This window comes from Pleurodeles waltl, chromosome 2_1 (genome assembly GCF_031143425.1).
Source record: "Pleurodeles waltl isolate 20211129_DDA chromosome 2_1, aPleWal1.hap1.20221129, whole genome shotgun sequence".
Classification (NCBI taxonomy): domain Eukaryota; kingdom Metazoa; phylum Chordata; class Amphibia; order Caudata; family Salamandridae; genus Pleurodeles; species Pleurodeles waltl.
The window spans coordinates 452,770,943-452,798,359 of NC_090438.1; the positions used below are offsets into that span (position 1 = coordinate 452,770,943).

The following is a 27,417-nucleotide window of genomic DNA, read 5'->3' on the forward strand; positions in this document are numbered from 1 at the left end:
AGGTAGTTTGGCAGTACCCGGGTCTGTGCTAGAGACTCAGGGGATCATGGAATTGTCTCTCCAATGGCAGAATGGCATTGGGGTGACAATTCCATGATCTTAGACATGTTACATGGCCATGTTCCGAGTTACCATTGTGACGCTATACATATGTTGTGACATATGTATAGTGCACGTGTGTAATGGTGTCCCCGCACTCACAAAGTCTGGGGAATTTGCCCTGAACAATGTGGGGGCACCTTGGCTAGTGCCAGGGTGCCCACACACTAAGTAACTTAGCACCCAACCTTTACCAGGTAAAGGTTAGTCATATAGGTGACTTATAAGTTACTTAAGTGCAGTGGTAAATGGCTGTGAAATAACGTGGACGTTATTTCACTCAGGCTGCAGTGGCAGGCCTGTGTAAGAATTGCCAGAGCTCCCTATGGGTGGCAAAAGAAATGCTGCAGCCCATAGGGATCTCCTGGAACCCCAATATCCTGGGTACCTCAGTACCATATACTAGGGAATTATAAGGGTGTTCCAGTATGCCAATGTAAATTGGTGAAATTGGTCACTAGCCTGTTAGTGACAATTTGGAAAGAAATGAGAGAGCATAACCACTGAGGTTCTGGTTAGCAGAGCCTCAGTGAGACAGTTAGTCATCACACAGGGAACACATACAGGGCACACTTATGAGCACTGGGGCCCTGGCTGGCAGGGTCCCAGTGACACATACAACTAAAACAACATATATACAGTGAAAATATGGGGGTAACATGCCAGGCAAGATGGTACTTTCCTACACAACCCCCCCCCCCCAAAACGAAGGACAATAAGACTAGCCATGACCTGATGAGTCTTCATTGTCTAAGTGGAAATATCTGGAGAGTCCATCTGCATTGGAGTGGGTACTCCCAGGTCTATGTTCCACTGTATAGTCCATTACGTGTAGAGATATGGACCACCTCAACAATTTAGGATTTTCACCTTTCATTTGTTTTAGCCAAAGTAGAGGTTTGTGGTCTGTCTGAACAATGAAGTGAGTGCCAAACAGGTATGGCCTCAACTTCTTCAGTGCCCAGACCACAGCAAAGGCCTCCCTCTCTATGGCAGACCAACGCTTTTCTCTATGGGTCAACCTCCTGCTGATAAAAGCAAAAGGTTGATCCTGGCCCTCAGAATTAAGTTGTGATAAGACTGCCCCTACCCCTAATTCAGATGCATCAGTTTGGACAATTAATTTTTTGGAGTAACAGGGGCTTTTTAGGACAGGTGTAGAGCACATGGCCTGTTTCAGCTCCTCAAAAGCTTTCTGACAGCTAGCTGTCCATAATACCTTTTTAGGCATTTTCTTAGATGTGAGGTCATTAAGAGGGGCTGCAATGGAGCCATAGTTCTTTATGAACCTCCTGTAATACCCAGTGAGGCCTAAGAAGGCTCTCACCTGGGTCTGAGTTGTAGGGGGAACCAAATCTATAATAGTTTGGATTTTCCCCTGAAGTGGTGCAATCTGTTTTCCACCTACCAGGTGTCCCAAATAAACCACTTTGCCCTGCCCTATCTGGCACTTTGAAGCCTTGATAGTGAGGCCTGCCTTTTGCAGGGCCTCCAAAACTTTCCACAGGTGGACCAGGTGATCATCCCAGGTGGAGCTAAAGACTGCCATATCATATAGATATGCTGCACTAAAAGCCTCCAATCCTTGCAGGACTGTATTCACCAACCTTTGAAAAGTGGCAGGTGCATTTTTCAACCCAAAAGGCATTACTGTAAATTGGTAGTGCCCTCCAATGGTTGAAAATGCAGTTTTTGCTTTAGCATCCTCTGATAACTTGATCTGCCAATACCCTGCAGTCAAATCAAAGGTGCTTAGATACTTGGCAGATGCCAGTGTATCTATTAGCTCATCTGCCCTGGGTATAGGGTGAGCATCAGTTTTAGTTACCTGGTTGAGACCACTGTAATCTACACAAAATCTCATTTCCTTCTTTCCATCTTTGGAATGAGGTTTTGGTACAAGTACCACAGGAGAGGCCCATGGACTTTCAGAGTGCTCAACCACTCCCAGTTCAAGCATTTTCTGAACCTCTTGTTTTATGCAGTCCCTGACATGGTCAGGCTGCCTATAGATCTTACTTTTGACAGGCAAGCTGTCTCCAGTATCTATAGTGTGCTCACACCAAGAAGTGGTGCCTGGCACAGTAGAAAAGAGTTAAGAAAACTGACCCAGGAGATTTATGCAGTGGTCTTTCTGCTCAGCAGTAAGACAATCTGCCAGAACTACACCTTCCACAAGAGCATCTTGTTCTGTGGAAGAGAAGAGATCAGGGAGAGGGTCACTATCTTCTTCCTGTCCTTCATCTGTTGCCATGAGCAGGGTGAGATCAGCCCTGTCACAGTAGGGTTTCAGGCGATTGACATGGAGCACCCTAAGGGGACTCCTGGCAGTGCCTAAGTCAACCAAGTAGGTGACTTCTCCCTTTTTCTCAACAATAATGTGGGGACCACTACATTTGTCTTGGAGTGCTCTTGGGGCCACAGGCTCCAAGACCCACACTTTCTGCCCTGGTTGGTACTGAATCAGAACAGCCTTCTGGTCATGCCATTGCTTTTGGAGGTCTTGGCTGGCCTGAAGGTTTTTACTGGCCTTTTTCATGTACTCAGCCATCCTAGATCTTAGGCCAAGTACATAGTCCACTATGTCTTGCATAGGAGCTTTTAAAGGTTGTTCCCAACCCTCCTTCACAAGTGTTTTTGGGACTTCTCCTTTAAAAGAAATCCTTATGCTCAGGTTCTGTAAGTTTCATTGTTTTGTGGGGTGAACCTCACTACAACGGATCTCCTACATCATGGGTCACTACATCATATCCACTGCTCTGTAGGGCAGAGCAAACTAAGATATGGTATGGGTTAAAAAAGCTGAGCCTAAGGGTTGCCAGTGGCTCTGTCCTGCCAATTAAGAACAGTTGCCATTCACTTTACCCTCCTCTTAATGACCATTCCCTTCTGGTTATATTTTTAAGGAGAGATCCTTCAAAATACATTGAATTAGTACATGAGGTGTAATTAAAACATTTTCTTCTGTGGATGTATAGCACTCTTTGTGTGTGTTCCCCTGAAGGGGAGGAGGAGAGGAGAGACCTAGGTTTCATCAAAAGACATGGTGTACACCATGTTGTGTTAGACCTGGTATCCTTAGGGTGGTCTTATCTCAGACTTTTTGCCTTTCACCTCCTGTTTTTCACTGTATCTTTTTGTTGGCCTTGGGACCCTGCGCACTTTACCACTGCTAACCAGTGCTAAAGTGCATGTGCCTCTCCCCTAAACATAGGAACACTGGTGTATCCACAATTGGCATATTTAATTTACTTGTAAGTCCCTTTGAAACTGGTATACCATATATCCAGGGCATGTACATTAAATGCTACTAGTGGGCCACAGCACTGATTGTGCCACCCACTTAAATTGCCCTGTAAACATGCATCATGCCTGTCACTGCAGAGTCTGTGTGTGCAGTTTCGACTTTGCATTCAAAACCTCTTGCCAAGCGTTGCCGCTCCCCCTTTTATTATATGTAAGTCACCCCCAAGATAGGCCCTCGGTAGCCCACAGGGAAAGGTGCTATGTAAGTAAAAGACAGAACATATACTTTTAAGTTTTACATGTCCTGGTAATGAAAAACGTCATAAGTCATTTTGCATTACAGTGAGGCCTACTCCTTTAATAGGCTAGCATTGGAAATTCCTTAATATGTTTTTAAGCTGTAATTCCTGATCAGAATGGAGTAGCTGCATCATGTTTCAAATCATTGGAATGGTAATTTTAAATCCTCTTTACAGGTGAAATCAGGTTTATTATTACTATTTTAGAAATGAAATTTTTAGAAAGTGTCCATTTCTCTGCTCTCACTGCTCTGTGTGCCCAACAGCCTGTCTACAATACACGTCTGGACTGGGCTGGGTGAAAGCTACATTTGCGCAATCCCTCCATCCAGACAGCCACAACACAGGACACTCAACTGCATCCGCATTCATCTGCATGCTGATGGGTCTTCCTGGGCAGGGAGGATGGGAAGGGCTCACGCTTACATTTCAAAGGGTAGTGGTCTGAGCCCCACACAAAGGGCTGATTACCACCAACTGATAGTCTGCAGCCAGGAGTGCATTGAAAGGGAGACCTTTGCACTTCAAAAAGCTGCTGTGAAGTTCCTTCACTTCAAAAGCACTTTTTGATATAAGTATTGGGGCTTTGACCCCCTGAAATCAGATCACTACTGGAAATGGAAAGAACTCTGCTAGAGTAAAGACGGCTGTAACGATTGCCACTCTGTCCAGACTGATTGATGCAAGAAACTGATTCTCTGCATTGCTGATCTGCCCTGCTGCCTGCTGATCTCTGCCATGCTGAGGACAAGGACTGGACCCATCTTGCTGACCCAGAGTGTCCCCAACTGCTTGCTGGCTTGCCCTCTGTTCTTCTGCAGTCTCAGGGACATCAACGACTGCCTGCAACTCTCCTGGTGCTGCTGGACTCAGCAATATGTGAGCACTACTTTTGCTTGAGGTGCCCCTCTCCAGTCCTGGGCCTCATATGTGGGTTCTGCAGCTGAATCCTGCAAAAACGGATGCATGGCCTTGAGTGCGTGAGACATTCCTCCACATCACATACGCTGTTTGATGACAGCAGATTAATAGCCTGCTTTTCTCGAAGATGCTAGAAGATACCCGGGTGCATGGATCGGAACCAATAAATTGTGCCCTCAGCGTTGATGCTTTGCTCAATCAAAGGTACTGTTTCAGTGGACCCTACATGGGTTCTATAGGCAGCCTATCCTCCAGTGTGGTCAGCCTGAACTTTGGATTTGCGTCAGTCCCTTGCAAACTCTAGTAACATTTTGTTCACTAGTGTTTTGTAAGCACCATTTTTTATATAATTTTTAAAAATCCATACCTTGACCTCTACTGATTAGATGTTTGTCCTTTTAGTCTTGTTTTACTCTGAGAAATATTCTCTATCTTTCTAAATCTGTGAGGAGTCTTTTTGCAGTGATTTCATGGTGTTACCAGAGGGTGAGCACAGGTTAATTTACAGTGTGCATTTGACTTACCCTGACTAGGACTGTGGTCCCTACATGGACAGGTTGCGTACCTCTGCCAACTAGAGAGCCAATTTCCAACAGTGTGCTTGTTACATATCCCTACGAGAGCATCAGAAGCCATGTTTGATGCTTCCTCTTGACAGTGTGAAGAAGCACACATCCATGTTAAGCACTACAATTGGTCTCCCTTATCCTGTGGCATAGATATATAAATTCTTCAAAGAACATTTATGGGATGATGGAAGTAACTCTATACCTTCCAATATATTCTTATCTTCATTATATTGGACAAAATATTGGGAAACATTGCTAGTTTTTTTCCTGATATTCTAACTCACACCCCAAACTGGAATGTATGTTCTGCTTTGAATAGAAAATAATGGTCACTCATAGATACACGAAGTTTCTTAAATTTGCGCAATAAAGAAATTTGAAAAAAGAAACAAGAGAGCACAATGATAAATGTCATGTCTATCAAATATCTTGACATGTGGAACTTACCATGGTATAGCAATGAGCGACCCTGAGTAACTCGAGGCAGCCCTGGGCATCACCAAAGGACCGGATTCCTAAGCAGTTTGAGGGGTGGAGTTGCTTCATGAGAAAGTTGCAGCATACTTCAATGACCTGAGATAGCTGCAGAAGACAAGCTGCAGCCAATAAACTTTCTATGGTATCTTCTTTCAACTCTAGAATACCTGCGTGATTCAGAAAGAGGAATAAAGGAGATTAGTATGTCTTCTCTGCCTTTTATAGTAGTTGAATCACTAAAAGAACTACACAAAGAAGATTGAACTCTCAACAGTGCAATGCATAGATAGATACTTGATGAAAATGCTTTGTTGTCTCTCTACCGCACTGTAACCGTGACTTGAGGATATGCTTTTAATTAGAGGTGTACAATGTTCACATAATTCACATTCACAAAATGATGCAAAACTTGGGAAAATTAGATGAAGTTATCAATAACTGTGTGAATGAAAATCAGGAACTTAGCACTATATTTAATCACCAAATGTGTCCTTGTGTCTATTTTGAGTGAAAGGAAGGAAAAAATATGTCATGAATAACAGCCACTCATGTTCTGTTTGTTTACATTGTGACTGACCTCATGTGCTATCATTTTGCCACAAACATAGAGTAATTACGAGACATGTCCTAATTGTGTAATTATGGGAATCCTGGGATCCCAAGCGTAATGCGACATTCCTACAATTATAAGAATTACTCCATTGTCATTTAAATTACATCAGGCCACCTTTCAATATTTACTGGTTAGCAATTTAGGATAGAAAACTCACTGTGATGCTTATGTGATACCGGTTAGTATGCACTGCATCAAATACACATATGTTGAATGGTACATATTCTATTATTTTATGAAAGAAATAACGTCATGCAGGGGTCTTCAAACTGGGGGGCGGGCCTCCATAGAGGGCCTCAAGTGATCCCGGGGGGCACCAGGCTCTGACCAAAAGAGGCATTACACAGATGACAATGTTTTGTTTTAAACAGAAACATGTTATTGAATTTTTTTAAAGGGAACAGTACTTAACTGCATTGTTTAAATATGTCTAGACATATTTAAACATTGCCATCTTTATAAAATATTTGTGAAAAATTCTGAGGGGGGCCCAATGATTTTTATTTTTCAACTGGAGGATGCAGAAGTAAAACGTTTGGAGACCACTGATGTAATGTAATTAAGGTTCCCCATAGTATTACTTAGCTGTTTGACCACGACTTTCAATAATCTCCACATCATCTCACAGGTTTTCGCAAAAATTTGGTTCAACATCCCTGTTTCACTAGCAATGAATTTAATTGATCTGTTTCACAGCTGTCAAGCCACAGAACTACTGTTGGAAGGAGGACATGAAGGAAGGAGATCTGTGACAAAAATGGACTTTGAACCTGACTTTAAAGGCACATGTACAGCATAATATTTACTTAACCATTGGTTCTCCTCCAACCTTTCTAACCAACAATTGTTTGTTCACCTGGGCACCTCCAGGTCACAAAATATTCCTATCATATGTGGAGTCCATCAGGTTTCCATCTTATCTACTGTCATGTTCAACCTTTACATAGAGCTGCTTTGTTCTCTACTCACATATAACAGCATCAACTAACATGCCCATAATAGACAATGTTACTTGAAAGCCTCCTCTGCTTCAGACATTTAGTGCCTCAAATACATCTTGCATATCATCCAGACCTGGATGTCCAGCACCTAGCTGAGGATCACCCCAAATGAGAAAGAATTCCTATTATTTGCCAAGAAGAAAAAACAAAACACAGTACAAACCTACCTGAATGACATGACCATGACAGCTTCAAACCCCAACTGCTACTGAACGCCAAATCACTAAGATTCATCCTGGACACACACCTCCACCTCAAGGAACACAAGACCAAAAGCAAAAACAGCCTGGTACCAGCTCTTTCTTCTAAGTAGGGTCAAGACATTTTTTCTACAAAATAACTTCAGAAATACTATTCAAGCCCTTTGTACTTTCAGATCTGAGTGGAGGTAATGCACCATTCCAAGACCTATAAGATTCTATACTGGCATCCCTTAAGGGCATCGTATATTCTGCAGCATGTCTTATCCAAGGCCTGAACAAATATAATCACATCACCTCCATCCTGATGGAACTTCATTGGCTCCCCTTGCCAGCCTGTTCCATTTTCAAAACCAGGTGTAACATTTTGAAACCCATCACAACCAGCACCTGTGGTTATCTTGCAGACAACTTCTCCATCTCTGGTAGTTCTGTAGACACCAGAAGCCAGGACAAGATCAGACTGCAAATTAAGAAGTGTAAAAGAGAAATAAAACAAGACAACAGGCCTTTTCCATCTAAGCAGCAAGGATCTGGAACAACATCTCCATATCCACCTGAAGTAACCTCACATGGCTCCAATTTAGCTAAAAGTTGAAGACTCACTGCTTTAAAGAGCACACCACATCACAACAAATTAAGGCGCGCATTTACAAGCCCCTTCTGCCACCGCTGCATCATTTATTTTTACACAACTGTGGCGCTAGAAGTGCATTACACTGCTCCATATCTACAAACTGACACATTGAGCTCAGTGCATCAGTTTGTGAAGCCCTGCATCACATTATACCCGCGTCAGGTATAATGTATGCATGGTCGGCGTTCCCACAGAAAAAGCAACGTAGAACTGACACAGTGAAATGTACAACTTTCACTGTATTACTCTAATACTTCACTGCGTCAAAACATTTCTGCCTGCTCACATCAGACATTAAATTGATGCAGGGATTTTTCTAATGTGACTCTCCTCCCATTGCTGGAGTTGCATCAGTTTAGTGACACAACTCAAGCATTGCGTCACTTTAGCTTCAACAGATGTGTCAGAATTCCTGATGCATCTGTGAAAATGTGTGCTATGTAGCCCTGTATTTTTAGGGGATGTGCAGCAGGTGCAAGAAATCTGATGCATAGATGTTGATGTGTCAGTTTCTTGTAAATGAGGCCCTTAATGTCCACAACTCAGCTTTCTTTCATGTTACTCACTGATTGTAACTTGACTTTGACTATGTACTAAGCTCTGCTGCCTTTTGGCTAGGTTTTCACAATACAATTATTATTTACATACATAATACAAGTAAGTGGTTTAGAGCAACCGATTCTGGCCTAAAAAAATTAATGTGTTTATATTTCCTATTAAAAATCACACTTCTGAGGCCTTGGCCCTGCACAAAGCAAAACCAGAGCTAATAAATTTCCCTTACTAGAAATCAACTTGTGGATGTCAATTTTAACCCTGGCTCCACTATTAACTAATGTTTGGGCTCAATGCTGTTCAAATAGCTATCAGGGTGGTATGTAGAGAGTAAAACTGATAACACATCTAACCTGTCAATATCACACATTATCACCTGGTCTAGGTAAAATGTTTACACATGTTTAATATTTTACCACATATACATTAAAAAGTGAGTCATTGTATTGTGCAAGGGGTTTCAATAATTCATAAAGAAATACAGAGAAACAGAAACAGGCAGAACACAGATTTTATTGCTGATTTATGGACCTCCTCTTACTTTCTTCATATACATTCTATCATTATGTTTGGAGTGACAGAGGTTGGTCGAATATTGATTAGTCCAATTAATAGAGAAACAAAAGACGTAGGGGAAAGTCGTAGATTTTCTTCATTAAGTCGGAGGGCTAAATAAGGTATGTTTTTTTAATATCTTTCGAATGGTAGGTTAGGATATCAGCATTTGGATAGCGCTTTCCAGTACAAATATGAAGTACATAAAAGGGCTTGTACACTAGAACAAACTTAAGGAAAGAAGGAAAATATGTTCCAGCTGCCATGATTTCCTAAATATGTTTTAAAATCTAATTGAACTGGCTTGCGCTCCCTACCTCCAGAGAACTAACCAACAACAGTGGGGTTATTTAGAGACTGGCATTTGTGGGACACAAATAGGCAGATGTCCAGGCCACACTTTTATTAGCTTATAACCATGTATGCGCCCTAATTTGGGCAGACAGGAGATGCAGTATTTCTTTGAGGTTGTCTGGGTCCCATAAATGATTGGAGCATTTGAACCTTAAAAATCAATACCTATAAAGTTCCAAAAACGGACGTAAGTAGAACGGGCCTAGTGAATAATAAGAATACAAATCAGAGTAATGCTGAAATCAAAGAGTGTATGATATTTTATGGAAAGATAATTTATATATTAAACCAAACACATTAGAAGACCTGGGCATTGTCCACAATTTAACAATTCACGCCTCTACTTGTGCCAGTCCCTTTCTAGTAAAGGTTTGTCTTATTCAGTCATATTCCTTTTTGTGCCATGTGGTCATGATTGGGGGTCCAGATGGAATTATATTTGCTCTTGCTCTCACTGGAGATCAATGCATTACTGTATAAGAAAGCACGTTGTTGTGCCAATTCTCTCTGAGCATCCATTGAAGCAGAGTGGAGACACTGGAGAAAGAGGTTATGGCATATGAAGAGAGACATCAGAGCTATGTGGTATGGTTACAATTAACAGTCAATCTGTGTTTTCTTCTTGGGTTCTCTCCTCTCAATGTATTTTGGATTTTGACAGTTCTAGCCTGTCTTATCCTTTCCAAAACAGGCAATCCAGCTCCTTCCGATTCTGATTATTCACATAACTCCAATGGCGTCTTTCCGGGTCTCCAACTCATCTCTTTTGAAAGCTACTAAGGACATTTCTTTCACATACCATTTATTAAACCGTGATGTGAAGTCTATATCTGATTAGTATGCGCATTGCTTGCTGCAGATCAGTATCAGACTGGTTGGAGTGAAGCTGATTCTATTATGTTTTATTTTCTCTTCCCTACCTTCTTTTTGTCTAGGGCTGGTCTTCCGACACCAGGGTCACCCAGTTTCTAAGTTTTCAGAGGTCAACTGGAGGGAGGGTTTTATTTTACATCTGGTGGTGTGTTTGTCTGGTACTCTTTTGAGCCTGATCAGGATTTTAAGGAATTGGATTATTAGCTGCATAGTATTCTGAGTACTTCACAAGTAATTCTTCTGTAATTGTCTTTTTACTGGGAACCGAGCACCCCATTGATGCTCTAAGGGTAGCAAAGCAGAGCAGTTCAAGCCCTCCTCAGAGGAGGATGTGTGGGGTAGTTATCTCAGCTCATTAGTGTGTGACAACATACAATACATTTTTATTCAGTCAGTACTTTTTGTTTAAAGGAAAAGTACATTTCATAACATATACTACTAAATATTATGCATTAAACTACAAATATATACAATCAGGCAGATGGAAATATCTTTGGTGCCGACTTCATGCCACATTACATCACTAATAGTTACTGAACCGTATAACAACACTATATCTCAGCTTTTTTACTAGATGCTAAATCACAATAAAAGGGGTTGTCATTATCAATACGGCAGGCCCACTGGCATTGTGTAGAAGCCACCACATCAGTAAAAACAGCCATGTGTTGTAATTCACCACTGTAACCAAACAGAAGTCAATGGGAAACATATCAATAATCAGTAAATGTTATGACCCACCATGGTCAATTGGAGTTGTACAATACCGAGAGTCAATAGCATTCAATATACTGTTAAATCTTACATTGTCATCCATTACCATTGTGAATAAATCACTGTGTTGAATACATGCCTGTCAAAGTCTTTCTTTTACTTTTATCAGCCCACCAATGCAGCCTCAGTTCCAGTCATTAAAGACCCTTGCCCTCCTTAGTCAATATGGAAAAGCACAGGTTCAGGAAAAGTTTTAAAGTGTCATAAATATAAATCCCGGGGAAACATAGGGTGTGTTTTCTTCAACCCTTTCTGGGGGGACTGCAAACTGGGGTGGGGGGGGGGGTATTTCTGGAGCTCCCCAGGCATTTTGGAAAGCTATTGGTGGTGTCACTGCCTCTTCATGCAGGCAAAGTTCAAGTATTCCAATTTTTAAACCCTTCATTATTAGGATTATTAGGGTTTTAGTTTGGCTGGGGGGTGAATAATTAAAAAGCAGGTTGCCTGCTTGGGGTTTCCTTTTAGACACTGCCTCACTCTGAAGTTTTCTTTTAACTTCTTGGTGCCCCAGTCCCACCTGATGCACATGGAGCATGTTTTTAATTAGGGCTGCAGGGAGACGCCTAATGGCCAAATGGTCCAATCGAGCCCCCTGAAAGCATGAATTCCTCTTGTGCAGCCCACAGGAGCCGGCACATCCCTAATTCTGCTCCTGTCTGACAGGGGCAGTTTCTTTTCTGCTTCCATCATTTGCTCTTCCCCTGTCCAAGGAGAGCTAGTGAAGAATGAAAGAATGACAATCCCAACCACACCCCTCCAGACATGGGTACAAGGGAAGGCTAATAAAGCTGGCATCTGAAATATCTCCTTTGGTCCCAAGGATGAGGTCCCTAGGATCTTAAAATGGATGAATCCAGCCCCAAGAAATGTGGTTTCCAAGACTGTGGTAGATCTCAGTGTGGAAGCCCCATGCACACACCCTTCCCACCAGGGTGAATACATTAATGACAGTTGTACTAACCCCCAGGATCTTGGTCCTACAAGGTGGAAAATAGGGATTTCATATTGAAGCACCAAGCTTTTCATTCTCTTCCTGGATGCCTAGAAATATTTTCACAATCTTGGGCTCATTGTGCTCCTGGTGGCCATTCAAAGACACTAAGAGAACTTTCTTTAGGCATCTTGGCCTCTACAAGTGGGCTTTTTGTGTGAACTGGATTTTCTCAATCCCTGCACCAGACCTATCCTCTGCCTGAGCCCTTGAGGTCCTCTTTTGCTTGAGGGCATCTTCCTCATGCCCTCCATAACCTGCAAGCAGAACACCTTTCCTTCTATCCCCATGACATCCTGGCCATCTTACATGACATCTATGTAGAGCAGCAGAGTTAAGGACCAGTCAACAAACCAACAAGGGGTACCCCAGCATTTCCATTTCCCCAATGTTTTGCCAGGTCTAGTGTCTTCTCATCTGTCTTTCCCTTGCCTTTACCTTGTCAGAAAGCCTTCTCTTTTGTTTCTGTGGTTCTGAGCTGCCCAGTCGATGTGCAGTGAAACAAGGCAATTAACAGATGCAAATTTCCTCCTCAACCCTTCCTTTCCCAGGAACTGGGTCAAGCACTGCCAACGGCTCTATTACACAAGAAGAGGTCCTTTTATTGGGGATCTGTGTAATTAAGGTGGACAAGTAGGTGGGGTCAAAAGCCTAGAATCTGATTATAAACTGAGCCAGGCAAATTTGTAATTATTATAGTGCCATGAGGAGTGCATGTATGATGTTAGGGACTGTAAATGTATGCTTGGGGTGCATGTTTACACTATAAAGACTCACATACTGTATTACATGGCACTTTCATTCAAATGCTGCCATTTTAGCTCAGGCCTGGAAGCTTGTCCCGATGTCATTCTAATAGTCCAAAACTGTTATATCGTTCTAGATGATTAATTTTTCATTAGGACTAAGAGGTGTGCTACTGCCTTTCAGGTTTTTAGTGCTAACAGATATTCTTTCTATATTGACATTTTCTTACTAGAGAGGAGCACTGAATGCTTTTGTGTCTTCAGGGTTAGGCTATAGCAATAATTCACCTATTCAAACACTATCCCCTCAGGCACCTTTTTCTAATATTCAGGGAATGTACTGCAAGCATCAGACTTAAAGTAAAACCTGGGTGGAATACTTACTTTTTCACCACAAACAAGAATCATCTCAAACTGGCCAAGATAGTCTAGAATTGGCTTTTCCTATAATAGTTGTTTGGCATCACGCCTATTGCTTTCCAGTGCCAAGATAGGGAGTTTAGAATAAGGCTACACTCAGCAAACATCAAACTGCCTTTAGTGCAATGACATTCTCCTTCATCATGCCTCTTTACTCCGGGTTTCATTGTTCTTAGTTATCCCAAGAAGGCTAATTGAGACGTATTTATTCTTGAATAACATTTCTTAGGATTACCCACTTTAACACACTTCTATTACAAAGAATCAGTGTGGGCCACCTTCACTTAATTTAACCCAAATTGCTCCAATTTTACTGGTCAATAATATAGCAGAAATTACTTCAAATTCATATTCTCTTTCAAATAATGTTTATGTGGACCATGATTTGCTTACCATCTTACAGTTCAGCATGCTATTTGTTGTTTCCTATGATGAAGAAAGCAGAAAGCAATTTTGAGAGCCTATTGCTCACATCTGTTCATGAATAAATTTGGAGGTGGAAGTTCAAGTCTAGCACCCTTTGTGCCACATTATGCGTGGGGTGTGTGTCAGCTGCAGAAGTGTCTGAGAGAAACACGTGGTCTGTGGAATTACTGCTAATCTTATCATCAAGATGGGGCCAATGACTCCTCTTACCACAGGCCTCCTAATGAGGTTCTCAGATTTTACTTCCTCTTCCACCTGTACATGTGAAAATATATATGGACTTTCATTACTGGAAATATATAAACATTGTTTAATGTTGATGTCCAGTAGTCTCTTAGTGACTCACAATGTCCACTGTAAAAAGCAAACCCCATACCCTCACTGTGAAAGCAAACCCAATGATGTCATTGCCTGTGAAACACTAGAAGAATGGCCAATAGTTACCTACTGTTTACCTGCAGAGGACTCCCAAGGGAAACATGACAACACTTAACTACCACCTTGGAATCTTAAATTCTTAATGACGTGACATAACTTCACAAATTGGAAATGGCATGGGTTGCACCATTTTTACATTGATTCAGCATAGTCCAGGACATGAAAAAGTCTAAATGGATCTCTAGTACTCATTTCCTACTCCTTGAAGTGCCTGTGTCATCAAGAAAGTAAGCCACAAAAACAGAGCTCATGCCTCTTTAAGGGACAGGAGATGCAACAGGAACATATTTCAGGGAGTATAAAATTGCTTGCATGAAATGTTCCAGTTCTTTTGTGGTTCAGTTTACTGGTAGGACAAGGGTCAGGGTCTGTGAAAAGGTGTTTTGGTTTTAGTGTTACTGGTTCATATCAGAAATTATACTCACATGACCATTATGTGGTGAAGTTAACCAAAAGAGAGTACAAACAAATTGACCAATTAAACTAATAGACATCTGTAATGCACTTCAACAAAGCATTTGCCAATTGGTGGGGGGTAGAAAATGACATATTTATACCTTTCGAGGAACATAGGGCCAGATGAGTCATTATTTTAAATAGTGATTACCTAATTGTAATTTTATTTGAATCCCAATTAGGTAATCACTATTTAAATGTATGAAACCTCATGAGTTTCATTTAGGAGGTCCTAATGGGTCGCAAATTGACTTACCTCTTTATTATTAATGAGGCAGGTCGCAATTTGTGTCATTAAGAAATGCTAAAATCATAGGTATGGTGGCCTGTTGGGCTCAGCAGACCACCATGTCTGTGATTACTTTTGAATGAAGCAATCTTTTTTTTTTTTTTAATCCAGCCTGTTTTCCTTTAATGAAAACTGGATGTTTTAAAAAAAGAAATAATATATTATTTCTTTTCATTTTTTTTAAGAGAAGGCACTAGTCTGTGGGACCACTGGCTACTCTTAAAAACACATTTTCGCTACCATTCACAAAGGGGAAGGGGTCCCCTCGGACTCCTTCCCCTTTGGAAATGGGTTTCCACCTTCTTGAAGTTGGTGGTAAAATCGGAAAGATTTGCAGCCGCATTTCGGTCACAAATCATTCTTTCAGACTGCTGCAATTTGGTATTGGCAAGGCACGCCCTGAACACGCCCCTTCTGAATATTAAATTAGTAGGTATTCACAATTTCAAATTGTGATTTGGTAACATGTTACCAAAACACAAATTTGACTTCATACATAGCAAAATGCATTTTTGCACTCGCAACCTGCTCAATTGGGCTGATTGCGATCACAGGAATACATGATACTAATGGCCCAGAGTTTAGAAGAGGTGTATCTAACAAGTCGATTGTAAGCTACCAGTACCCTAAAGGCACATTGTCAGTAGCTTGCTCATGATCATTCCCTGTCTGCTGGTTTGAGAATATGCAGCTGCCTATCATTTTTCTTTTGTTATTTCTTCACCTACATAACTCTTTTCCCTCCTTTTTTCTCTTTTCCTATCTTTCTTTCTTCTCTTTTGGTCTTTCCCTTTCTTTCTCTGTTTCTCTCCTTTTCTTCTCTCACCAATTCTTTCACTTTTACTCTCAATCTCTTCTTTCTCGATTTTGTTTTCCTCTCTCCTTGCTTACTTGCTTTTCCCCTCCCTCTCTTACTTTCATTATTTTGTATCTGTTTATTTCTCCATTCTCCTTCTGTATTGTTTTCTTTCACTTTTTTCTCTGTGTTTCTTATGCCCTTCTGTCTTCCTGTCTCTTGTGGTTAATTTCTTTCACTCTATTTCTTTCTTTTTCTCCCTTTTCTCTACTTCCTTCCTCTATTTTTCTCTTTGTTTCTTTGTTATAATTTTCTTTCCTTCATTCTACCATAACATCTTAAACCCCCATAAAACACTGAAAGTCACCAGTAATATCTTACGTACCTAACTAGTACCGGCACCTCCACCATGTACTGCTTTTCACCTCACATATTCCATAACCCTTGGGACGTTCAATCATGACATTGATGGCAACACTGAAATTAGACCACACATGAGAACATTGCTCAAGATGTGGAGGAGTACAATTTCTAGTTAGGTCAGGAAAGTACAACAGGTGCATTTCAGTGTTTTCTTTTAGTTTAAAATGTTACATTTTAACTGACATTTCATCTATCAAGAACCTCACTTTCACCTTTGTAATTGAAAAAAAAATACTTGCAAGGTTGAGTTGTAAAGGTACTCCTGGTATCCAAACCATGATTTGATCACTCCTGATGTGTTAGCATGAGAAGCAGTGACCTACGAATGCTATAAGATAAATGCTTGTAAATGGTGTAAATACTTGTCCTCACTTTTAATTTACAACATACAGCCAATGCTGTGTTTCATTCTAACTATGTTTGCTGCATAGCTGTGACTCTTACAATAAAAGGTTACTTTACTAGCAGCTGGAACTCCAGTTTAGTACACGCTATCTACATGAAATCTATATCGGAAATTCAATCAGTCACGATTGACTTAAATCTGATACTACATTTCAACTATGTGTGTTGTAACTTTTCAGCGCCCTAATGATAATAATATTCTGACCTGGATCTGTATTTCCTACTTCACATTTTTGCCCCAGGACTAGTTTCACCTAACAAATTAAGGCCCTGGTTAAATGTTTGCTACATCAGAGTAATTTCAGAGGAGTTCTGGAATTTCATATTACACTTGTTGCACACAATTCCTGAAATGACATCAGTACACCACATCGTTTAATTTCAAGTGTATTAAGGTTAGAATCACACTGCACGAGCACTAGAACAGTGAAAATAAACAAAATGTGACAAGCTGTTTTTCTCACAACTTGTGTTATTTGCTCTTTATTGTAGCTTCAAATGGACGTCAGAACAGATTTCACACACTAAAATTTAGTGCTAAATGCTACACCTGCCTAACTTTATGTAACTGATTCATTACCCACAGGTATATCAGTCCTTGCCCCATTCATTACTTATGGGCATGGCTGGCCTCCACTTCATACATATGTAATGAATGAATGTGACGTGGACTACAGGACCAGGAGTAATGACGATTACAGGAAAGTAGTAAGGCATTACCTTCAGGTCCACCAGTGCCTCGTCCCCTTCATTACATATGTCTGAAGTGAAGATCAGCATGCCCATAAATAATGAATGGGAAGAGGACTACAGGACCAGGAGTAATAAAGATAACAGGTAAGTAATAAGACATTACTCAAAAGGAAACAACATCAATTTCACGCAATCATATAACAAGTTAGGTTTGTTATACTTTGAAGGCATCTGCTGTTTCACTTCAAAAGGGGCCCACACAAAGGTCAGAAAAGTGGGAAGGAGTGTCGACCTAGGAATGTGTATATTAGGAAGGTCTTACTTGTTCCTTTTCAAGTCTAAGCAGACTGAATTTGATTGAAGTGACAGAGATGGGAAATTCAGAAGAATTACTTGACTTGAATGATCTTTGGTGCTATCTTTATCATTAGGATTAAAACCCTGTTCCTGGGGTCACAAGCAACAGATATTGAAAGACTTTGGAGTATAAGTGTGAGTGGGGATCCATAAGCACTTTCTATACGTTGGTTTAGGGTTACGTTTTTCTTTTATATTTTTCTAACGATTTATGAAAAACAAAAGAATGTACTGTTCACATGTAACACTGACTAGACTGCAAATTCGGCAGACGAATGAATTTGAATTGTAAAGGTCCCATGAATGGTTCTTTGATTAAGTTATTTCTGACCTCTGAAATGTTTAGAAGGACAAAGCAGACCAGTTAGGGGACTGGGAAACTTTTTGTCAAATGGCCTGACCAGTGTGGAGCTCGCATTGTTCCTGAAAGATATTACAACTGTTAAAACACCAGCCTTTCAGCAGAATCCCCATCAGAAGTGCTCGATGCATTAAATCAAAGCACCTGATTATGCCACAGCCCTAACCTTAACTATATTCTTGCCATGCTTTATATATTATGAGGTCTTACAATTTTCATTGAACTGAGCTTGGACATTTTAGGCTCTTTTTTCTTAATTGCAGTGTTGCTTGATTGCGCTGCAAAACATAACACCTCATGAATTTCATCTATTTCTTGCTCTGGATACTCATGGCTAACTACCAAATGCAAGCCAAAGAACCCTACGTGAAATCTATTTTCGTCAGTGGTCTGAACTGTGGTACAAGCCTATTCCTCCCAATTGTTGGACAATAATGATATTTAAACTTGAGTGTGTTTACCAGCTACCAAACATCGAAAGCAGTACAGAACTAAAGTGCCTTTTTTACAGTTTGGCAGATAGGCTATTCAATCAGAGCATGACTCATACAACATCTGTCATGTTAAAAGTGCAATTGAGGTAATGCACTTCTCACATGGGTGACAAGACGTCTGCATTGTTTTTGTTTTAGTATCCCATCCACCAAACTCTAAATGATGCCTTTAGTTCCTTTTGAAGGCTAAGTGTCACGGTTCACACATTTATCTGTAATCCTGTTCTGATTTGTCCGCTACAGCTGTAAGAAAAATAATTATACTGAGAGGATTCCTAAATTAACCTGTGATTAAAAAACCTGACATTTACACCTGGCAACGCAGATAGGTATCTTGATGAAGTGCCGGATGATGGACAAATGATCCCTGAGGAAAAGGCCACAGAACAAGAGTGTAACTGTAGGTGTGCCTCCTTCCCTTCACGATCAAAAAACAGTAGCAGAACCTTGCCTCAAGTTTATTCGTGAGAACAGATGATCTCTATTGTTTGGATTTAGAGGACAAGAGGAATGAAAGGCAGTTATTGCTGCAGATTGGTAGGAGATGTCTGAGCTAAATGAGAGTTAAATTGGCCTTGTAAGAGAAGAGAATAGCATCAACACAAAGCATAGAGAGGCTGGAGCTCAGGGCTCAGAGTAGTCCTGCACTTGGTGCCCAAGTGGCATAAAATCAATGTGGTGAGTGAGGCGTCATGCAAGGAAAAACTCTAACTTCATTTGTCTAATGATGTGGTGTCTGGGGTATGCAATGGAAGATGGCTTTGACAGTCGGAACCAATTTCTTGAGTTAGGATGTTCAATGAACAGGGTATCAAAAGAATATTGAGAAGTTGTGGTGCTGCAGAGGGTATTCAGGGAAGGAATTTATGTTACTCTGTCTTCATCACTTAAATATCAAACAATATACAAGTATTAGGAAAAGTATCTAAACGCTGATGAAACTTGAATATATAAAAGCTGTTGAATTGCCTGGAATAGAGGCAAAATAGTTATTATCTATGCAGATTTGCACAACCTGATTGAAAGGGGAGAATATCTTGAGTAGCTGTCTTGCAGATATATGTAAACATTTAGTCAAATTTACTAACCCAAAGAACTTGATAAGATAGCTGACAAGTTGGTCAGCAATAGAGTACCAACTTCAAAAAGTTGGTAAGGAAATACAACCAAAACTATTATGGGGCAACCCTATAACCCTGCTTATCTAAGCTATTCAATGCAAGAAAAAACAACGGTTGCCTTTGGGAGAGGTTTAAAGCTTAAACCTTCTAGGCCTACTGTTCATGATTCAAAAACATATGATTAGAATCAGAAAGTTATTTTAATTCAATAAATCACATCACATTGCAGGTGCTCCAAACAACAACACAGTTAAAGTACTAGGGGCTGATAAAGTTACATATTTCAGGCACGACTCAAAAGTAGAGTACAATACATGAATCATGTTAAATCATATCAGTCCCATAGTTCAAATGTCAATATGTTGACCCTATTAGAAGTGAATTATGAGCGTCATCATCAGGACAAAAGAATAATGGTGCCAACCTTAAAGGAACAGGAAAAAAACTAATTAGTGTGCCCCCTAGAAAAATGAATTATATACTGAGAAAAACGTACCAGTATAAAAGGGAAAATCACTGAGGAAAGAATTAATCAGGACAATAATGCAGAGTCTGTAAAAGATACAGAATATACTGAAGGCAGAGACAGAAGGTCAGGTGTTAACAATAACACATGCGCATCATCAAAGAATCTAGGACAAAATGGTTTATTAAAGTAAATATGAAACAAAGTGAAAGATCACCATGTGAATACAGGCTGCGTAAACATGAAAAAAATGCAAAACCTTTTGTAATCATCCCCATACACACAAGAGCACGGTTAAAAAAACATGTCTCTGGGAGACAGCACAAAATCCCAAAAATGTGGCCTGAAAAAATACCAATGCCACCTCTCAATATCAAGGAGCTTAACAACTACCCAGTAGGTGGAAAACACAAGCCAAAGCTTTGCCACATAACTTGCCATTCACATTAATATGTGTGTACATGCAGCCCAAAAATATCCCAGCATTGCTGGAGTATGTACTGCTTAATGGAATCTCCAAAATATTAAGGTAGTAGGAACAGGTACCAAGTGGAAGCTCTGCTGCATATCTTGCTGTTCACATGAAGATGCATGTATATACAGCCAAAGCAAGCACCCTCTATAGCTGGAATTAATTTATGATGCTTTATGAAAAGTCAAAACACTAATGCAGTGAGAATTAAAAGCTAAAGCCATTGTAGACAATGTGTGAAAGAAATCTTATCTTACCTACAGGTGATCAAGAAAAGATTCAGCCACAATACTGAAATCAGAACCTTCCAAATATTGGTGCAAAGGAATTCAAAGATTCTGAAGACAAAGGGGCAATCCTAAAATCAGAGAACCACTAAGGGCCAAGAAAATGGCAAGATAATGCCATCATGTGGAGAAATTGTGGTACTTACTTTTCTCTTTGACCGAGGACGCTCTGACCTGCAAATCTGTCAAGATAGCACGAGTCTGAGTTCTTTTAATAGAGAACATCGCTGTGCATAGCATACATGTGGAGGCAAATAAGACATGAATCTTTGAATGAACCCAAAAAAGAAATACTTGCTGAGAGAGAAGGACAGCACCAGGGCAAAAACGACCAAACATTTGTGTAAATTTTCAGGGCAGAAAATAAAAGTAGTTCAAAGGGGTGACTAAGCTGCAAAAGAAGTAGAAAAACCACTAGTTAAAGTGGCCAAACTACAGTGTAATTTGTAAGAATATTGCTGTACTAGGGAAGTAACTGAAACAGGCTATACCCACACACTCAGTAACAGCCATGTAGAATCCAACACCCAAAAATTGCTAAAACATTCTAGGAGCAGCATAAAAGAATTTACAAAGCTATCAGAAAAAGGTGCTTCTCTACAGTCCCTGTGGAGTTGAGTCCCTGCATTATTGATTCCACTTGTCCAATCCATTGCAGCTCCTTGTGCAACAATATCTGTGATTTGATTCACTTGTTCGATAATCTGCCCATGTATCTCTTCAGCTCTGTGATGCTGTAATAGGAAATATTCCCCCAGTGGTGTTCCCCATGACTACGCATTCGATCCTGCTATGGTATTGCAGGATATGGCTTTTCACCGTCTGCTTAGGTTGGCCTCTTTATCCCAGATTGCATGGGCACCAAATGGCATACATCACATCTTGGGAGCTGCTATTAGTAAAATAATTTAGAAATTTGACATTCTCATGCATAAACACTTTGGTATCAATACAATATTTACATGCTGTGCAAGAACCACATTTTAAATACCCTACGACTGGTGGTAAACCCCATTGTGATTGTATTGTTGGTGTAGGTATATGATGGAGAGCAGTTCCAATGAGACAATATCTAGAATTGTTAACCCTTTTAAAAGAGAACAATGGAATAGTTTTGTTGGGTAACTGGTCTTTCACTGACTCGCTCAGCTTTAGAATGACCTTTTTATCTCATTACTGGCTGTGTTGAATGTACTAATGTAAATGGAATGTTCAACCTCAGATGGATGTTCATGGGGTCAAGTAATGTTACCCATCAAATTTAACATACTCTTTTGTGTGCTTGCTTGACCAGACTCTAATGGTAGCCTCTTTATATCAGTCTACTAAGTAGCATCTCAGATTCTCTAAAATAGACTGACCTTTCAGAGCAGTTCCTGTGGATGTGCACAAAATAGCCCAAAACTAGGTTGTCCCTTGGGTTCCTGGGGTGATGACTCCAATATTGTAGAAGGGAGTTGCATTCAGTGGGCTTTCTGTAAAGCGAGGTGGATATCTTTTTGTCTTCTAATTTCACTCAAAGAAAAGAAATAGCTGTAGGGTCAGAGTACATGGTGAATTGAATGTCGTTGTGTAATTTATTACTCCAATTTGAAATTCCTGTAGTCTAGTTTTGGACCCATCCGTAATGTAGAGGACATCATCAATATTCCTTACCCACTGTTTGATGTTATCTACAAAGGAGTTCTGTGAGGACAAATGTAAGATTTTTCAAAATCAGCCACAAACAGATTAGACAAATCTGGTGCAGTGCTAGCACCGCTAGCCACACGTTTTGTTTGAAAATAAAAGTGGTAGTCAAACAGAAAGTTATTCTTGCTTAATGCTTTGTCAGTTAGTGCCAAAATAAACAAGGTTGGTAGTTCGACAGGCTGTGTTTGGGTTTGAAGTATGGTCTTAAGATCATGTTTCCTGAGATTGAAATGGATGTTAAAGGATTGAGAACAGTGCCTTGGAACACTGGATTGTGCTTATGGCACAGTATGTCCTTCTTACAGGATGTTCAATAAACTAAAAAATTAACAGAACCAACCATTGGATGTGGTCACCGTCTAGTGGGATTGGGATGACTTTCTGAAGGACAATAGCTGTCTGCCACAATTTTCCAGTGGGGCACATACTTAACAATCACTTTCCAAATTCAGAGCTGGATCTGATGGTACTTATATCCTCAGTTGTCTGTTAGCAAACATCTGAGGTTATTGACTGAGAGGGTATGGTAATGGACTTCAAAGGAAAGTTAGGAATACATGTTATGTACAACATACAGTCACAAAGTCAGGTATTTTTGCACTGCAATCTAAATATTGATTGTTGTCACAAAGTATGCACTACAATTGAGCTAAACAAACAACAAGGTTATGAATGGAATGCTTGAATTGATCTCAGGTTGTTTTATTTGGCACAACACTCCAATCCATCTTTTTTTTACCCGCTGTGCCATGTTTGACAGAGACATGCCAAATGCAAATCAATCCTGGTCGTGCTACAGGTGGAACAGTCCAGCCAAAACTTCCAGGTAAAGTCCCTTCATGTTTGGAACACAAGTAACCTCAGACAATTTTTGGCATGCCCAGGCCTTGTTAGTATAGTATACTTTGAGTCCTATGGCACAGTGAGGACAGAACCCACATCTGGACATACCTGATCACATGTAGGGCATCAACTGCAAAGACACAGCACAGTGATTGATGGAATGCCTGAATTATTTTCAATTTTGGGTGATCATTTGGGTCACATTATAGTCCATTTTTCCACACCATGCCAAGCTAAAAAGAGAAGCACCTTATGAGAAACAGTCTTAGTTATGTTCCAATTGGATACATTTCAGAACAAACTGCCAGTCTCCTCCGGATGGGAATTCAAGCAACCCCAAACTAGTTGCAGCCCACTTAAGCCTCATCAATGAGTTATAGCTTGAGGCTTGCGATACAGTGAGCATGAGAACCACATCTAGGCATACTAAAGGCAGCAAACAAAAAGGTGATGAATGGAATGCTTGAACTAATCTCAGCCACCGGCAATCCCTGTGGTCCAAGTTGCAGCCCATTATTTTACTCCCACGATGCAAATTTAGACAACGACCTACTATATGCAAATCAATCTTGGTCCCTCTGCTCTAGCAACAGTCCAACACAAACTGCCAGCCAAAGCCCACTTCAGACTGGAGGACAAGCAACCCGAGGCTGGTTTCAGCCTTCTTAGAATTCTTCAGTAATGTATAGTTGAGGCCTGTCGTACAGGATTTGATCTCAGCCAACAACCTTCATCCCATTGGACCTAATACTGTTTTTTTGGGGCGAGGCGTAAAAATTCCCAATGCTTCACACATTTGCCGTGCAATAGTTGCATTAATCCACTACTTCAATGCAGCTAAATCATTAGTTCTGACCAAGAAAAAAAAAACGTTCCTTAGCTAATCAAATACTGATGAGTAACTGTTTTACTGTTTTTAACTAAAACATATCTGCCTAATCGATTAATAATTCCAATCTATCAGAAATGTCTCCATTTTGTTTAAAAGGGACACAGTTTTAAATGTCATAACAGTTAAAGAAAATAACCGCTTTACATTTCAGTATCAACAACTAAAAGGAACTAAAAATAGGAAGAACTTATGAAGTACTTAATCTAACTTGTCTGCTACGTTTTACACAGCCTCTGTAGTAATGTCATCTGATTATTTGATTTTTAAGGCTGATTGAGTCTGAATATGCATGTCTTCCTCAATACCTCTTTAACTGTTCACTTTTGTTACCCTGACAATGTCAATGAAGACAGAACTCTTTCCTTCCATAGCCTTCTTCATGTTGTTACTGCTTTTTATTTTCATTGACATTCCATCAGTGTAAGGCAGAGGTCTCCAAACTTTTTAATGGCGCGCCCCCCCAGTTGAAAAATAAAAATCATTGGGCCCCCCTTAGAATTTTTCACAATTATTTTATAAACATGGCAATGTTTAAATATGTCTAAACCTATTTAAACATTGCAGTTAAGTATTGTTAGCTTTTTAAAACTGCAATAACATGCTTCTGCTTAAAACAACGGTCTGTTATCTGTATAATATTTATTTTGGCCAGAGTCTGGGGCCCCCTGGGATCACTTCAGGCCCCCCTAGGGGGGCTAGCCCCCCAGTTTGAAGACCTCTGGTGTAAGGTGATATTGCCTTTCTTCCTTGTGGACTCTTCAATTCATTGCTATTAATACATTGCCCATGATTGAGTTTCTAGCTATTAACCTTCTCCTTTTTACAGTCCTAAGATGGTAAATTACGTCTTGGTGACAGAGGACCATCCTAGCCCTTTAAAATGTTAGTTCCTACCCTTACGCTGAAGGAGGGAATATACAGTTCAGCTTCTCTATTTCAGATACTACACTAAGGGCAAGATGTACGACCATTTAATTTTGTGAGTCCATTATTGCGAATCATTGTGAATCGCAATTAGAGACTCGCAAAATGAAATGACACATTTAGTGATTCCCAATGGGGTCGCAAATTACCTACTCATTATTATTCATGAGGTAGGTCTCAATTTGTGACCCAATTTGAAATGGCCTTACTCACAGGGATGGAGGCCTGCCGGGGTCAGCAGACCACCATGTCTTAGATTGCTTTTTAAATAAAGCCTTTTTTTTAAATGCAGCCCATTTTCATTATGCATGCATTTCAAACAAAAAAAATGAAGGAGTAGGCAGTGGTTCATGGGACCACTACCTGCTCTGAAAAAATATTTTCACTTTCATTCACAAAGGGGAAGGGGTTCCGTGGATACCCCTTCCCATTTGCGGATGGGTTACCACCAACTTGAAGTTGGTGCTGCGATTGTTTTGCAACCGCATTCACAGTCGCAAAACAATCTTACATATCACTGCAACTCACTATTAGGAAGGAACACCCTCAGCGTGCCCCTTCCTCTTAGCAACTTGCAAACCTATTTTGCATTTCAGTAAATAGAGTACTGAATCGCAAAATAGCATTGGTACATACCAAAATGCTTTTTTCTGGTCACAAATGGCCCGAGCCTGCGAATCAGGCCATTTGCAAGCAGAAAATAGCTATGTACATCTGGCCTTAAATCATCTTTCCAGATAAGATTTATTTTTTCACATGTGTGGCCATATAGATATGGTGCAGGTTTTTGGGTGAGGGCTGCTTGGCTGTTGCTGTTTCCCTATCTCTTCAATCATGCTCAGTATGTATTTTGATCAGTTCACTGTGTAGAAAACTGAGGGATTTCTCTACTTACATGTTGCTAATACCTTAGAATGGTTTTCCTTCCTGCATTGTTCCTGGAGTAGGATGCCTGATTTAACATCTGCTGGTGTTTATTATTCCAACATTTCTTGGTTTTGGCCTTCAGAACTGTGGTGGTTTGCGATCTGTTGACTTTACTGTCTCCCTGTGGATGGGAATTAGTGTGGTCCCAAAACATGTGCTTTCAATTACGGGACTTTGGGTCAAAAGAGTTAGTGCTTTGGAATCTATAGTAGTGTGGTGCCTTGTTATGTGTTGGCCACATTTTCCTCTACCGTATGGAAGGTTTTGTGGTGCTAAAATAACAATGATAACATCCAATATTAAACTCAAAATATATGACCATATATCTTTGATAGCTATTTCATTTATTATGATATCAACAAATCATGATTATTTATGACAGACGAAAGAAAACTAAACGCGCAGTAGGAAAGAGAATGCACATTTAAAAGATAAAGAAGGTAATAAGGGAAGAAGAATACCAGGTCAGATAAATATTTAAATATTGATACATAAAAATAATATCAAAACTTAACAATGCTCCAAAGTTTAGATAATTCAACATATTCAACACAATTATATTTTCCATTAACCTATCATCTATCAACATAAGACCCTAATGCAGAGGACATAAAGATATGATTAGAACTTATATATTTCCAACATGCCAAAAATGAAATGTTTGTATTATATTTCTAGTTCAAATCAATTCACTAAATTGCATTCACACTAGGTAAATCACATTTCCATCTAACTGTACTGTTTCTCTAGTCTTTTATTAAGCTCTCTGATATAACAAAAGGGGAACTGCAGTTTATACAGTTGAGTTGGTCTTTGACCAAACCTGTAACCAGAAGTGTTTAAAAATTGATATTGAAATGTAAGAGACAAAATAATATCCTCAGAATTTAGAAATTATAGCTCATTCAATATTGCTGATAATTTATAATGCTCTATTTTACATGCATACGGAAGGTCATAAGTATTTTGGAAATCAGGAAGTGGAATTAAGGATATATTAAAGAACTGTTGGAAATCCAAGGATTCTTCCAGACTTCCAAGAGTTATAATAAATCATAATACTGTTAAAAACATGTTTTAATATATCATATAGCTAAATTGAAAATTGATGTCTGGTATGTAATTAATACCTTATAAAATTCTGCATTTTATGATTAGGAGAGAGGTTAATTTGGGAGGATTTATGTCATTTTCATAATATTTATTAATGTTTTGGAAAGTCAAAGTTGAAATGAGAGTTTTTTTTAATGTGACCTTAAAGCTGAACTTTTATTGTGTCTGATGTATTTTGAGGCAAAATATAGATCATATAATACACAATTGGG

At 39.9% G+C, this 27,417-nt stretch overlaps 1 protein-coding gene across 1 annotated transcript in view; it reads right to left on the minus strand.

Annotated features, from left to right (window-relative positions):
* The window catches only part of KLHL4 (kelch like family member 4), a 924,273-nt gene that overhangs the window by 335,521 nt on the left and 561,335 nt on the right, over nucleotides 1-27,417 (minus strand). The window contains exon 4 of the mRNA XM_069213186.1: nucleotides 5,582-5,778. Coding sequence (XP_069069287.1) covers nucleotides 5,582-5,778 — 197 coding nt within the window. The remainder of the gene's footprint in view (nucleotides 1-5,581; nucleotides 5,779-27,417) is intronic.